The sequence below is a fragment of the Bombina bombina genome, chromosome 2, assembly GCF_027579735.1.
Source record: "Bombina bombina isolate aBomBom1 chromosome 2, aBomBom1.pri, whole genome shotgun sequence".
In the NCBI taxonomy this organism is placed as follows: domain Eukaryota; kingdom Metazoa; phylum Chordata; class Amphibia; order Anura; family Bombinatoridae; genus Bombina; species Bombina bombina.
In genome coordinates this window covers 1003801730-1003817286 of record NC_069500.1, presented here as the reverse complement: position 1 = coordinate 1003817286, position 15557 = coordinate 1003801730, and the positions used below count along the sequence as shown (strand labels likewise).

The following is a 15557-nucleotide window of genomic DNA, read 5'->3' as shown; positions in this document are numbered from 1 at the left end:
ATAATATGGTGGTGCTCATTACTTTATAGAAATGAAAGCTTTATACTTATTGTTTCAATTTTCTTATTTGCTTCACTTATGTGTCAACTAATAAAACGTAGAAAAAATATATTTTTTATACCCAGGTTAATCTTTGCTTCAAATACCTAGCAGGTCTGCACTGCTTAGTGTTCCTTTTAGAATGTCATTGCATTATAAAGGGCTGATAAACTGTGTTTTCCATGATTAACTTGTCAGTACTGCTAAAATGTGAACACACTAAAGCATCCTGATGTGAGTTATTTGTGTTATTGAGTAGAAACCAATCCATTGCATACTGAACACAATATTAAGTTCACCTGCTGTTGTCACGATCAAGACAGGGAGAGAGCCGGCTGCAACAGAACAGATTGTTTAGCAGTGAGAAAGCAAGAAATACATTTAAAGACATAGTAGAAGTAATAGAAATAACGACAGATTTAGAAATAGAAGTCATTTAGTAAACTGTGGAAATCCTGAGAAACAGTAAAGGTTCAGATTAGATAAAGCTAATGTATCAATAGAAGTGATACGGGTTCCTATTATTAGCATAGCGTTACTACAGTATGTACCACTGAGTACCGAAAAACTTTGGTTATACTACAAGTACCTATGTCATAACAATATAAAAATGTCAGTTTAATTTTCTTCTACACTTGACCGAAAGAGGAGAAATGGAGGTTGGAACTAAATATACTTTAATTGTACACAACAAATACAGCCACAATGAACAAAACTTACGGCTAGATTACGAGTTGTGCGTTATGGTAAAAAAGCAGCGTTAACAGGTCCTAACGCTGCTTTTTTAAGCCCGCTGCTAATACGAGTCTTGCAGGTTTAGGGGCACCGCACACTTTTTTAGCCTTACCGCAAAACGACTTACGTAAACTTCATAAACCCTTTTTTCTATGGGACTTCCATAGCGCCAGTATTACGAGTCTTTTGGGAGGCCAAAAAGTGAGCGGTACACCCTCTACCTCCAAGATCCCTAACGCATTCTAAAGTCAGTAGTTAAGAGTTTTATGGTACAATGCCGTAGCATAAAACTCATAACTAAAGTGCTAAAAAGTACACTAACTTTAACCCCTAATCTGCCGCTCCGGACATCACCGGCACTATAATAAACATATAAACCCCTAAACCGCCGCACTCCCGCCTCGCAAACACTAGTTAAATAATATTAACCCCTAATCTGCTATCCCTAACATCGCCGCCACCTACCTACATTTATTAACCCCTAATCTGCCGCCCCCAACGTTGCCGCCACTATATTAAATGTATTAAACCCTAAATCTATGTCTAACCCTAACACCCCCTAACTTAAATATAATTTAAATAAATCTAAATAAAATTCCTATCATTAACTACATTATTCCTATTTAAAACTAAAGACTTACCTATAAAATAAACCCTAAGATAGCTACAATATAACTGATAGTTACATTGTAGCTAGCTAAGGGTTTATTTTTATTTTACAGGCAGTTTATTTTTATTTTACAGGGTTTATTTTTATTTTACAGTTATTTATTTTAACTAGGTAGAATAGTTATTACATAGTTATTACATATTTAATAACTACCTAGCTAAAATAAAGACAAATTGACATGTAAAATAAAACCTAACCTAAGTTACACTAACACCTAACCCCACAATTAAATAAATTCCCTAAATTAAATACAATTAAATAAATTAAATTAGCTTAGCTAAATCACAAAAAAACAAAACACTAAATTACAGAAAATAAAAAACAAATAACAGATCTAATTACAGAACTAATTACACCTAATCTAATAGCCCTATCAAAATTAAAAAAGCCCCCCAAAATAAAAAAAAAACCCTAGCCTAAACTAAACTACCAATAGCCCTTAAAAGGGCCTTTTGCAGGGGAAATTGCCCCAAAGAAATCAGCTCTTTTACCTGTAAAAAAAAAATACAAACAACCCCCAACAGTAAAACTCACCACCCACACAACAAACCCCCCAAATAAAAACCTAACTAAAAAAACCTAAGCTCCCCATTGCCCTGAAAAGGGCATTTGGATGGGCATTGCTCTTAAAAGGGCAGTTAGCTCTTTTGCGGCCCAAAGCCCTAACCTAAAAATAAAACCCACTCAATACACCCTAAAAAAAAAAATAACACTAACCCCCTGAAGATCGACTTACTGTTCTGAAGACCGGACATCCATCCTCAAGGAAGCGGCAGAAGTCTTCATCCAACTGCCCCGAAGTCCTCAACGAAGCTGGGAGAAGTCTTCATCAAAGCCAAGCGAAGTGGTCCTCCAGACGGGCAGAAGTCTTCATCCATCCGACGCGGAGTGGCTCCATCTTCAAGACATCCGACGCAAAGCATCCTCTTCATCCGGAGTCTTCTTACTGAATGAAGGTTCCTTTAAATGACGTCATACAAGATGGCATCCCTTAGATTCCGATTGGCTGATAGAATTCTATCAGCCAATCGGAATTAAGGTAGAAAAAATCCTATTGGCTGATGCAATCAGCCAATAGGATTGAAGTTCAATCCTATTGGCTGATCCAATCAGCCAATAGGATTGAGCTTGCATGTCTTGAAGATGGAGCCGCTCCACGTCAGATGGATGAAGATAGAAGATGCCGTCTGGATGAAGACTTCTGCCTGTCTGGAGGACCACTTCACCCGGCTTGGATGAAGACTTCTCCAGGCTTCGTTGAGGACTTCGGCCCGGTTGTATGAAGACTTCTGCCGCTTCCTTGAGGATGGATGTCCGGTCTTCAGAACAGTAAGTCGATCTTCAGGGGTTTAGTGTTAGGTTTTTTTTTAAGGGTGTATTGGTGGGTTTTATTTTTAGGTTAGGGCTTTGGGCCGCAAAAGAGCTAACTGCCCTTTTAAGGGCAATGCCCATCCAAAAGCCCTTTTCAGGGCAATGGGGAGCTTAGGTTTTTTTTAGTTAGTATTTTATTTGGGGGGTTGTTTGTGTAGGTGGTGGATTTTACTGTCGGGGGGGTTGTTTGTATTTATATTTTTACAGGTAAAAGAGCTGATTTCTTTGGGGCAATGCCCTGCAAAAGGCCGTTTTAAGGGCTATTGGTAGTTTAGTTTAGGCTAGGTTTTTTGTTTTTTTTGGGGGGGGGCTTTTTTATTTTGATAGGGCTATTAGATTAAGTGTAATTAGTTTAAATATCTTGTAATTTGTTTATTATTTTCTGTAATTTAATGGGGTTTTTTTGTACTTTAGCTAATTGTATTTAATTTATTTAATTGTATTTAATTGAGGTCATTTATTTAATTGTAGTGTAGTGTTAGGTGTTAGTGTAACTTAGGTTAGGTTTTATCTTACAGGTACTTTTGTATTTATTTTAGCTAGGTAGTTAGTAAATAGTTAATAACTATTTAGTAACTATTCTACCTAGTTAAAATAAATACAAACTTCCCTGTAAAATAAAAATAAACCCTAAGCTAGCTACAATGTAACTATTAGTTATATTGTAGCTAGCTTAGGGTTTATTTTACAGGTAAGTATTTAGTTTTAAATAGGAATTATTTAGGTAATAATATAAATTTTTATTTTGATTTATTGTAATTATATTTAAGTTGGGGGGGTTAGGGTTAGACTTAGGTTTAGGGGTTAATACATTTAGTATAGTGGCGGCGACGTTGGGGGCGGCAGATTAGGGGTTAATAAATGTAGGTAGGTGACAGCGATGTTAGGGACGGCAGATTAGGGGTTAATAATATTTAACTAATGTTTGCGAGGCGGGAGTGCGGCGGTTTAGGGGTTAATATGTTTATTATAGTTGCGGTGATGTCCGGAGCGGTAGATTAGGGGTTAAAAAATATAATGTAGGTGGCGACGATGTCGGGGGTGGCAGATTAGGGGTTAATAAGTGTAAAATTAAGGGTGTTTAGACTCGGGGTTCATGTTAGGGTGTTAGTTGTAAACATAAATTTTATTTCCCCATAGGAATCAATGGGGCTGCGTTACTGAGCTTTACGCTGCTTTTTGGCAGGACTTTTTTCAGCCGGCTCTCCCCATTGATGTCTATGGGGAAATCGTGCACAAACACGTATGACCAGCTCACTGCTGACTTAAGCAGCGCTGGTATTGGAGTGCGGTAAGGAGCACAATTTTGCTCAACGCTCACTTCTTGCCTTTTAACGCTGTGTTTGTAAAAACCCGTAATACCAGCGCTGCAGGTAAGTGAGCGGTGAGAAAAAACTGCTTCTAACGCAAAACTCGTAATCTGGCCTTTAGTTATTCTAGTTGCTACAGAGGCACAACGCACAGTTGCAGTTGAGCCTGCTTAACCTTACTATGGTTTAGCCGATGATTCGGTTTAGTCAAACACTCTTTGCATGAACATTTTTCTTTTCCACTTACATTAATGAAGTTTTATTCTTTTTTAGACAAACTCTTTTTAATCAACATTTCTGATTAATCAAACAAATAATTTAGGCCAAAAACCAAATCTAACATGCTAAAATGTACCTTTTTTATTGGTTAATAAATGTGACAAACATTGGAGCATTCTGTAAAGAGTCATCTACAACACAACCACCATTCGTATTCTGTCTTATATAGTTTGAAGACAGCCACCATACTGTTGCAACATTGTGTAGCTGAAGCAAAAGAACTACAGCAATCTAGTGCACGTATGTGTTAGTTAAGAAATATATGTGATTTTGTTTGCTATTGTTCACTTGTAATAAAAATTATACCATATACTTCATACTTTAGATTGTATTTTTCATTTCTTAATGGCACTTTAATGAGTAGCCTCAATACATACATATAAAGTTATGAGGCCTATACATGAGGCCTACGCATCATTTTGCATAGACATGACAACCATAATATACCTTTACAGTGACTGGATACCAGTATCCTAATGTATTCTCATAACCAAGAGATCACCATCCCAATCTCACAGTCAGAATGTTGTAAACAACTATAGTGAGATATCACTATTTATAACACCCTAATAAGAGAACATCACAGTGGATGTGTTCAATGGGCAATGAGACTAGCAGCATTGTGGCAGGGTTGCATTTAGGTCTTTTGCTAGACTTAGAGCTATGGTCATACTTAGGCTTAAGGTTTTGGAAGGATGTTTCTGTCTGGCATTCAAATGGATAACTGGAGAGCCTCCCCCCTAGTGCCAATGTGAAATTCCTGACAAGAACCAATGCAAAAATGTGCCCTCTCTGTTATTTCTGTTAGATGATGGTAGTTGACTCTTGCACCACAAATTGATTTATTGGGTTAATTAAAGAGCAGACAAATAGACTTCTGAGGTTTCCAAGAAGGCTGAATGAGTCCATTTGTTTACAAATGGTATTAGCTTTTAATAACTCCACTTACTTTAAAAAAATGAAATAATTTTTTTACTAGATAGTGGCAATGGGTGTTGTATATTAACTGATTATTTTGTATTATTTTTCTCTGGGGAATAGTATGTTTTCTCAGTACTGGATTTTGTTTTCTTTTTAGTCTGATGCAAAAATGCACCTTTGACATTCAAAATGTTGGGGGGAAAAACAGAAAATAAATACAGTTCTAACAAGGACTTAAGCTAATGTAATCATATCATTTAAGACATCCTCCTTTCTCCACAGGTGGCTTACAACAGAGTATATGCAAATACAGTTTGATTTAAAAGCATATAGGAGATTTACAGATCTACTTTTTTGTTCCACTGAATGCTAATTATACTACATTTCCCCTACTTACATTTCTCATTAGATATTTGCAGCAAGAAAATCTTAGACCTTTTTGTGTCATTATAACGTAACTATACCATTCTATTCTATATACCAAACAGAGCAGATACAGGAACAAGGAGCTAACGCCTTAGATACATTTGTCACACAATTCAAGTCAAAATCAGATTTGCACCATACTATTAATCACAATATATATATAAATATATATATATATATATATATATATATATATATACACACACACACTTCAGCATGGATATAAATAGGTACAAGCGAAAAGTGATTAAAAAGTCCTCACATACAGAACATACTGTATAAGTATTATTAATATTAATTTTTAATTGTTAAAATGTCTTATTGATCAATTACAAGATTTCTATGAAGTCTTTCAATTAATGACTAGGTGAGTGTGAAACATTTTTGTATACATTGACAACTTGTTAGACGCTATTAATTTTTTTTAATGACCAAACTCCACCCACCATTTGTCATATTTGAAGGAACCAATCTGGACTTGGTACTGAAGTAGACACAGATGATATCACCTGTCATTTTTTTCAAAATATATATTATTTTGCTGTTCCTTCTTTTTTCATCATTAGTGAGAAGTTTAGTTGAAAAGGGCAAACTTGAGTGAATGAAAATAAATCAATAAAAGAAATGAAATACAAAAATCACAAATAACCACATTTGAATGGCTATGTGCCAACTCAGATTCTGTAAAAAATGACCTTGATGTCTTTTTTTCGTAAACTGTTCAACAAGAGGCATTTCACATAAACACTAACTACAGTATCTCACAAAAGTGAGTACACCCCTCACATTTTTGTAAATATTTTATTATATATTTTCCTGTGACAAAACTGAAGAAATGACACTTTGCTACAATGTAAAGTAGTGAGTGTACAACCTGTATAACAGTGTAAATTTGCTGTCCCCTCAAAATAACTCAACGCATAGCCATTAATCTCTAAACCGTTGGCAACAAAAGTGAGTACACCCCTAAGTGGAAATGTCCAAATCGGTCCCAAAGTGTCATATTTTGTGCGCCCACCATTATTTTCCAGCACTGCCTTAACCCTCTTGGGCATATAGTTCACCAGAGCTTCACAGGTTGCTACTGGAGTCCATCATGGAGCTGGTGGATGTTAGAGAAATTGCGATCCCCCACCTTCCATTTGAGGATGCCCCACAGATGCTCAATAGGGTTTAGGTCTGGAGACATGCTTGGCCAGTCCATCACCTTTACCCTCAGCTTCTTTAGCAAGGCAGTGGTCGTCTTGGAGGTGTGTTTGGGGTCGTTATCATGTTGGAATACTCCGAAGGGAGGGGATCATGCTCTGCTTCAGTATGTCACAGTACATGTTGGCTTTCATGGTTCCCTCAATGAACTGTAGCTCCCCAGTGCTGGCAGCACTCATGGAGGCCCAGACCATGACACTCCAACCACCATGCTTGACTGTAGGCAAGACACACTTGTTTTTGTACTCCTCACCTGGTTGCTGCCACACACGCTTGACACCATCTGAACCAAATAAGTTTATCTTGGTCTCATCGGACTACAGGATATGGTTCCAGTAATCCATGTCCTTAGTCTGCTTGTCTTCAGCAAACTGTTTGCGGGCTTTCTTGTGCATCATCTTTAAAAGAGGCTTCCTTCTGAGACGACAGTCATGCAGACCAATTTGATGCAGTGTGCGGCGTATGGTCGGAGCACTGATAGGCTGACCCTCCACCCCTTCAACCTCTGCAGCAATGCTGGCAGCATTCATACGTATATTTCCAAAAGACAACCTCTGGGTATGATGCTGAGCACGTGCACTCAAGCTCTTTGGTCGACCATGGCAAGGCCTGTTCTGAGTGGAACCTGTCCTGTGAAACCGCTGTATGGTCTTGCCCACCCTTCTGCAGCTCAGTTTCAGGGTCTTGGCAATCTTCTTGTAGCCTAAGCCATCTTTATGTAGAGCAACAATTCTTTTTTTCAGATCCTCAGAGAGTTCTTTTATCATGAGGTGCCATGTTGAACTTCCAGTGACCAGTATGAAAGAGTGTGAGAGCGATAACACCAAATTTAACACACCTGCTCCCCATTCACACATGAGACCTTGTAACACTAATGAGTCACATGACATGAGGGAGGGAAAATGGCTTATTGGGCCCAATTTGGACATTTCCACTTAGGGGTGTACTTACTTTTGTTGCAAACGGTTTTGACATTAATGGCTATGTGTTGAATTATTTTGAGGGGACAGCAAATGTACACTGTTATACAGGCTGTACACTCACTACTTTACATTGTAGCAAAGTGTCATTTTTTTCAGTGTTGTCACATGAAAAAGATATAATAAAATATTTACAAAAATGTGAGGGGTGTACTCACTTTTGTGAGATACTGTATATAACACACATACAAAACACTGTATTCATGTTATTTATATTGCTTGTCTTTAATACTGTAATACTGTACTTTATTTTACTTACCCTGAATGAACTGGACTTGATGAAAGTGCTACATTGTCTAGATTATCCGTTCCCCAGCTCAGACGGTATGTGTTCTGGTCTACTTGCTTTGCCAAATACGAAACCTAAACATAGCACTCAAAACTGTTATTTGGCACAACTTGTGAAAAGCTAAGCTTTAAAACAGAAAAATAAGGTCATCCACCTAAGACAAAGTAATTGAGGCAGAAAAGAGCATAATAAACGTTCCCTACTGACAATAGTTTATTTGTAGGTAAATGGAAAAGTTTACTATTTTTAACCACAAACTGAAATGAATATATATGCCTGACACTGTTTCTTGTATGAATCAAGCTATCTGATGTTTATTTGAAAAAATTAAAATATAGCACAGCAGACACTCAAGTAAAAGGCCATATTACTGTGATTCAGTTCCCTATTAATACAACTAGCAATAACTGTTTTAAGTGTGTTGCTAGGTAATATGACATTAAAAGATCCAGTCAGATGAGATACATTTATTATTAACACACCTTTATCATAAGGAACATTTTGGTTAACCTGTTTGTTTGCAGGAATGTTATGTGGTCTGTTTATATTCAATTTCCATATATGGATAAATCATATTGCTTATTTAAAATAATAAAGACTAATACAGTATTGACTTTAGCTAAACAATAGGTTATTGAAGAAGGGTTCACTCACCTGTTCATGAGGCATGATAACTGTCTCATCTATCATTGCACTGCCTCTAAGGTAGGATGCATGGCTCATCGTGTGGGACCTGTCTGAACTGAAGGATCGCAGGCTGGTCGGTTGACACATATATATACACATCAGCAGCAGTGTTGGGGTTGTGAAGGTGAAGTGGAAGGACAAGCCGGAGAATGAAAAAAGTGAGCTATTAGCATGAGATGCAACTTCCAGGGGAATATTATCTGTTGGGCCCTCCAAGACCTCATTGTCAGATATGTTAAATATAAAAAGTAAAACTCATCCACATAAGTTTATAAAGACGTGCTATTTACATCCCAGTGTGTGATCTTGACAGGTGAAGAAAGGCATGCAGCACATTGCTAAATATTAAATGGCATATACCTCTGTGACTGTTGGTATGCAGAAACATGTTAACAATGTGCAATATAAAAATATACAGGTATACATTAAAAAAGTGGCATTTAATCCCCTGGAAGGAGCTTGCGGTGATCTGTGATCAGTCACATGCTCAGTGAAGCAAAATCACACATACACTGTAGCCATTAAGGGAAATGCTGCAAAACAACACAAACACACTGCAAAAAATACCAGCATTGCTGTTAGCACCAACAAGAATAGAATTAGAGTAAATTAGGAACAAAGAGATTGTCAAAAACCAACAAAAATGCTTTTAAGACAAAATAGTGTGCTAAAAAAACACCCCTTTAAAATTCACTTGCCCATTATTGGTTCTAAGACACAGAAGAATGAGTTCAATGATAAATCATCCATCCATGACTCCTAACACTTATTTTTAAAGAAACTTGTCTTTTTTATAAGAAAATGAATGAAGATGATAATTGTTAAGGTGATAGTTAAGAGATGCATAAGATAAATTAATTTAAAAAAAAGATCAGTATGGCAGACATCTTCATTGCTACCAAGCTACTAAAGGAATATTAAGAACCAATGTTATTGCTTTTTTGCACGTAATAATTTGTATCAGGTTGGAGTTTGCAATGGCATCTCAAAACGATTTGTAGTAATAATTAATAACTATACAACAGCATATGCATAAAATAATGCATTGCCTTTACAAAATTATAAAAGATATTTTACATATTTTTTTTATTTTTTTTTTTAAGAATTGTAAAATTTAGAATAAATAATAATAAAGTCTGCAAGTTATTTACAAAAGCATTTTTCATTCTTTTTAACAACCATCTATCATTTCAAAACACTTCTACTTTAGTAAGCGATTCAACAAACATAGCTTTAAAATATTCACCAGAATCAAGCTAGTCATGGTAAGCTAATGCATATGTATAGCTTATAATTGCATGGTAACAAGTATGGAAATATGGAAATAGGTGAAGCATGAAACACATTTAATTAATGAAGTCCTGAGCTTTGTGGCAAAGCATGTGAAGGATGTGATTAGTGTCATGCAATGTGGTACCTACCTAGGCATGATGCTATAGTAAGCATCCACAAAAACACAGGAATGGAGAAAAAAGGAAGGCCATAAATTATGGAAACCAAGAAAATGAACGTATTAGTATAAAAACTACTCAGTTTATTAATGTTGAAGTTAGCAGTGAATATTATTTCAAAGTGAAAAGGATGCTTTGTTATCTAAGTGTGATATTTGGCTTTGGTCAATATGTATATTATAAAATATATATATAACTGTAAAAACTAGAATTTCTGATGAACTGGAATGGGCATGAATTTAAAAAAATCTAAAAACCCAAATACAAAGCACTTTTGTGAGCTGGAACAGAGATATTACATATGGACAATCAAATCTACAATTACATGCTGAGTGGGGGGATTAAGTAATAGACTCCCCTACTGCAAAAGCAACAAAATGTACAAAATACACAATATTATATAATTATTTATTTTACTTTATTGTATTATTTCATTATGTTAAACTATCAGGATTTGTTTTATGTTTTGGTATTTCATCAATGATACATTATACCTCAGATTTGGAGAACCTAGTACCCTAAGATTGTATTAAAAAGTTTAAGTGAATACAAGTTGGGAGATGGGCTATATAGATAACATTCGGCTATATTACGAGTTTTGCGTTATGAGTGAAAAAGCTTCATAACGCTGCTTTTTCACTACCGCTGGTATTACGAGTCTTGCAGATATATCTTTACCGCACACTTTTTTGGCCGTAACGCAACGTAACTACAGCAGCTTTCAAAAAGTCATTTTTCAATGGGACTTCCATAGCGCCGGTATTACGAGTTTGCCTGGGAGGCCAAAAAGTGAGCGGTACAGCCTATAACTACAAGATCCGTACGGTAAACTGAAAGTCAGTAGTTATGGCTTTTATGTTACAAAGCCGTAACATAAAACTCATAACTAAAGTGTTAAAAAGTACACTAACACCCATAAATTACCTATTAACACCTGAAACGAGGCCCTCCCGCAACCCAAACACTAAAATAAAATTATTAACCCCTAATTTGCCGCTACCGACATCGCCGCCACTATAATAAACATATTAACCCTTAAACCGCCGTACTCCAGCATCGCAAACATTAGTTAAATATTAGTAACCCCTAATCTGCTGTCCCTAACATCGCCACAACCTACATTACTGTTATTAACCCCTAAACCTAACCCTAAGTCTAACCTTTACCCTTAGGTTTTATTTTACAGGTACATTTGTATTTATTTTAACTAGGTAGTTAGTTAATAGTTAATAACTATTTACTAACTAGTCTACCTAGTTAAAATAAATACAAACCTGCCTGTGAAATAAAAATAAAACCTAAGCTAGATACAATGTAACTATTAGTTATATTTTAGCTAGCTTAGGGTTTATTTGACAGGTAAGCATTTAGTTTTAAATAGGAATTATTTAGTTAATGATAGTAATTTTTATTTAGATTTATTTTAATTATGTTCAAGTTAGTGGGTGTTAGGGTTACGTTAGGGTTAGACTTAGGGTTAGGTTTAGGGGTTAATAACTTTAGTATAGTGGCAGCGACGTTGGGGGCGGCAGATTAGGGGTTAATAAGTGTAGGTAGGTGGTGGCGATGTCGGGGGCGGCAGATTAGGGTTAATAAGTGTAGGTAGGTGTCGGCGATGTCGGGGTGGCAGATTAGGAGTTAATAAGTGTAATGTAGGTGTCTGCGATGTCGGGGACGGCAGATTAGGGGTTAATAAGTCTAATGTAGGTGTTGGCAATGTCAGGGGCAGCAGATTAGGGGTGTTTAGACTCAGGGTTTATGTTAGGGTGTTAGGTGTAAACATAACTTTTCTTTCGCCATAGGAATCAATGGGGCTGCGTTACAGAGCTTTACGCTCCTTTATTGCAGGTGTTAGGCTTTTTTTTTTAGCCAGATCTCCCCATTGATGTCAATGGGGAAATCGTGCACGAGCACATAAAACAAGCTCAAAGCAGCGCTGGTGTTTGGGTGCGGTATGGAGCTTAATGGAGCTCAACGCTGCCATATTGCCTGCTAACGCCTGTTTTTTGCAAAACTGTAATAGCAGCGCTATAGGGAGGTGAGTGGTGGAAATAACTTGCAAGTTAGTACCGAGCCGCTCATAACACAAAACTCATAATCTATCCAATTGTGTTCATGAATGAGAAGTTATTTAAGATTTAGCACAACACAGTACTAAATGCAAGTCAATAGATAATAAATTAAAATTCATGTGATCAGGGGGCTGTCAGAAGAGTTGCGAACCTGCAGTCAAAGGGGGATGAAGGACTTGATAAATTGAGCCCTTAGTTCCTCACCAACTCCCTCCAAAAAACAAAAAAGGCTGTTTCCTATAGATAGACTATTCAGAGCAAGACTTGGTAAATGCAAGAAAATGTAGCAGATTTACATAACTTTTTAAATAGACTTAAATGGACAATAAACATATTGAGATATTTTATGTAAAATCTTTTCATAACTTAGCTCTGAAAATGTAGCAATTTCTAATTATCAGAACTTACAATGCACCCTAATGACTTATCAATGCTACATATCTTTTCCTAATGGGCTTGATCAGATAACAACTACAAAAATATGCATTTTATATTAACTTTATGACAGTGACTAGCCTTTTTGCTTGTGGGCTAAAGACCAGATTAGCTCCTCCCAATAAGAAAGGGTGGAGTTTGGCTATTGAAAAAAAATTGCAGTGAACAATATGTTAATTTGTTTTAGAAATGGTTAGGATTGGCTGATTTGTTATATGATATAGCAACACAACAGAAATGTTTTGTAATTGAAATGGTTTACTGGCCCTTTAACAGACCTACCAATTTAGAAAATCATCTTCTAAAGGGCCACTTAAATACGAACAAGATAATCCTCTGGATGCCCCAATGATGTGTTGAGCCAGTCTCTGTACTAAACTATTCTGAATGAACATTGTGATTAAAGGGACATTCTGGTCAAAATGTAAATGCATATAGATGAATTACATATTTGTAAAGAAACATGTTTGCAATACACATGTATTGGCCGAAATGCTTCTAGCAAAAGTTATCACTGTTTTGGTGTTAACATTTTTCTCTGCACTTGCATGTGAAGCATAGCTAGATATTCTCAGTGCACCAGCATTTTAAATGTTGCAGCTGCTCAGAGCGCCAGTGGGGCTTTTATTATGTTAACAATTAACAAATTAAGTCATTACCAGATGGTACAAGTGCCTAATGCTCTCTGAGCAAGTGCCTTGTTTAAATTGTTGGTGTGTGAGGCATACTTAAATACACTGTAAACAGCTTTAGCTTTTATTAGAAGCTTTTTTGCTAATACAGGTATATTACAAAAATGCTTCTATTAAAAACTAAAATGCATCCATGTGGATTCTAATTTTGGCTGGAATGTCTCTTTAAAAGAAACAAAACGATGCAGACCCTTGGAGGTAATAAGAATTAAAGAAAAAAAAAAAAGAAACATGGCTTAAAAAACAAACAAAAAAAAACTCACTCCTGGGAAGTATGGGTGATGTCATTAACATGCAAATGTATGTTACATGTCTGTTTGAGGCCTATAGATTAGACATGTGCAATTCGGTTCGGTTCGATTCGGGAATTTGGAAAATTCGGCAAATTCGGAGATTCGGATCGAACCGAATTTCCGAATTAAAATACTGCCGAATTTACCGAATAAATCCGAATTAGTTTGGATTTATTCTGCAAATTCGGATGGACATGGATTACACTAGTATTGTACAGTATATTAGGTTATATCACTCTGCTATGGGTTACACCTAATATACAGTACATAATACTAGTCTAATACACAGCACACATAACGAAATTCCGAATTTCCGAACCGAATCCAGACGAATTTTTTCGAATCCGAATGAATCCAAAACAAATCCGAAACGAATTAATTCAAAGTTTTCCAAATTCGAATCGATCCAAAACGAAATTCGAAAACCTCCGAATCGATCCTAACCGAAACAAATTTTTCGATCATGCACATATCTACTATAGATCTATTATTATAATGTAGTCATTATCCTACACTAAATTATTATGTTCACACATAAAAGCATAACAAATAAAAAGCCTAAAATCATCAGTGTGCTTCCTTGTTTTACACATATAATACTGTATCTGGTCATCTTTTTTTTTCTTCTTCGTTGTTTTCCCTTTAGAGATATCAGGGCCGATTTATCAAGCAGCGGATGCTGCTAATTCCGAGGGAGCCTTCCTTAAGACCGCTGCTCCTTAAACTCGTCCGCCACCTCTGAGGTGGCGGTCTGCAATCATCCCGATCAGATACGATCAGGATGACTGACACCCCCTTCTAGTGGCCGTTTGGACGTGAACGTGCAGGGGGCGGCATTGCACAAGCATGTCTTGTGAAATGCTTGTGCAATGATAAATGCCATCTGTGATCATGTCCGCCCAACATTTCATAAATCGCCCCCATCATCTTAGTTAGAAATATAAGTACTGCACAGATTCATCAATTATTCATTTTCAGTAAAAATTGTACTAAAGAATAAAAATAACCAGTGGCTTTTAATTGTGACTAAAACTATGATATCTTTGATTGGTTATTCTTATAATCATCTTTGTGTCCTTAAAGGGTCAGTAAACCTTAAAAAAAATGTTATATAATTCTGCACATAGTGCAGAATTATATAACATTACATTAGCCAAACGTTTTAAATCATAATATTGCCTTTTTATTTTTAAAAAATATCGCCGTTTTACAGACCCGCTCTCTGGGCTCTGCTGAGCGGGTCTGTTGTTTTTACTGAGCGCAACGGGCCAGCTGTATAGTCACAGCCCGGCCCGACCGCGCCATTAGACACAATGCAGCTCGCTCCTGCTCTGTCTGACAGCGGGAGCGAGCTGCATTGTATCTAATGGCGCGGTCGGGCCGGGCTGTGACTATACAGCTGGCCCGATGCGCTCAGTAAAAACAACAGACCCGCTCAGCAGAGCCCAGAGAGCGGGTCTGTAAAACGGCGATATTTTTTAAAAATAAAAGGCAATATTATGATTTAAAACGTTTGGCTAATGTAATGTTATATAATTAATAAAGAAATGTATTTTTCTGAGACATGACATGACATGTACCTGGAAATTGCATTCCAATTTCTTCTATTAAATTTCTCTTGGTCTGTTTATTTGAAACCTAGCTCCTTTTCATGAGAGCATACTGAGGTATGTTCAGGAGTGTGCACTTATTGTGAGTACT

The 15557-nt window shown here is 36.6% G+C and overlaps 1 protein-coding gene across 20 annotated transcripts in view; it reads right to left on the bottom strand.

Moving 5' to 3' along the window:
* Positions 1–15557, bottom strand: part of ANK2 (ankyrin 2) — a 469556-nt gene that overhangs the window by 144786 nt on the left and 309213 nt on the right. For 10 of the 20 annotated variants that reach the window (XM_053703580.1, XM_053703567.1, XM_053703573.1 and 7 more), the window contains 2 exons: positions 8881–8983; positions 8197–8300 (listed from right to left, as the gene is read on the bottom strand). In XM_053703580.1, coding sequence (XP_053559555.1) covers positions 8197–8300; positions 8881–8983 — 207 coding nt within the window. Of the gene's footprint in view, positions 1–338; positions 375–8196; positions 8301–8880; positions 8984–10334; positions 10343–15557 lie in introns of those variants that run through there. The other 10 variants (XM_053703568.1, XM_053703565.1, XM_053703570.1 and 7 more) reach the window with 2 other exon arrangements.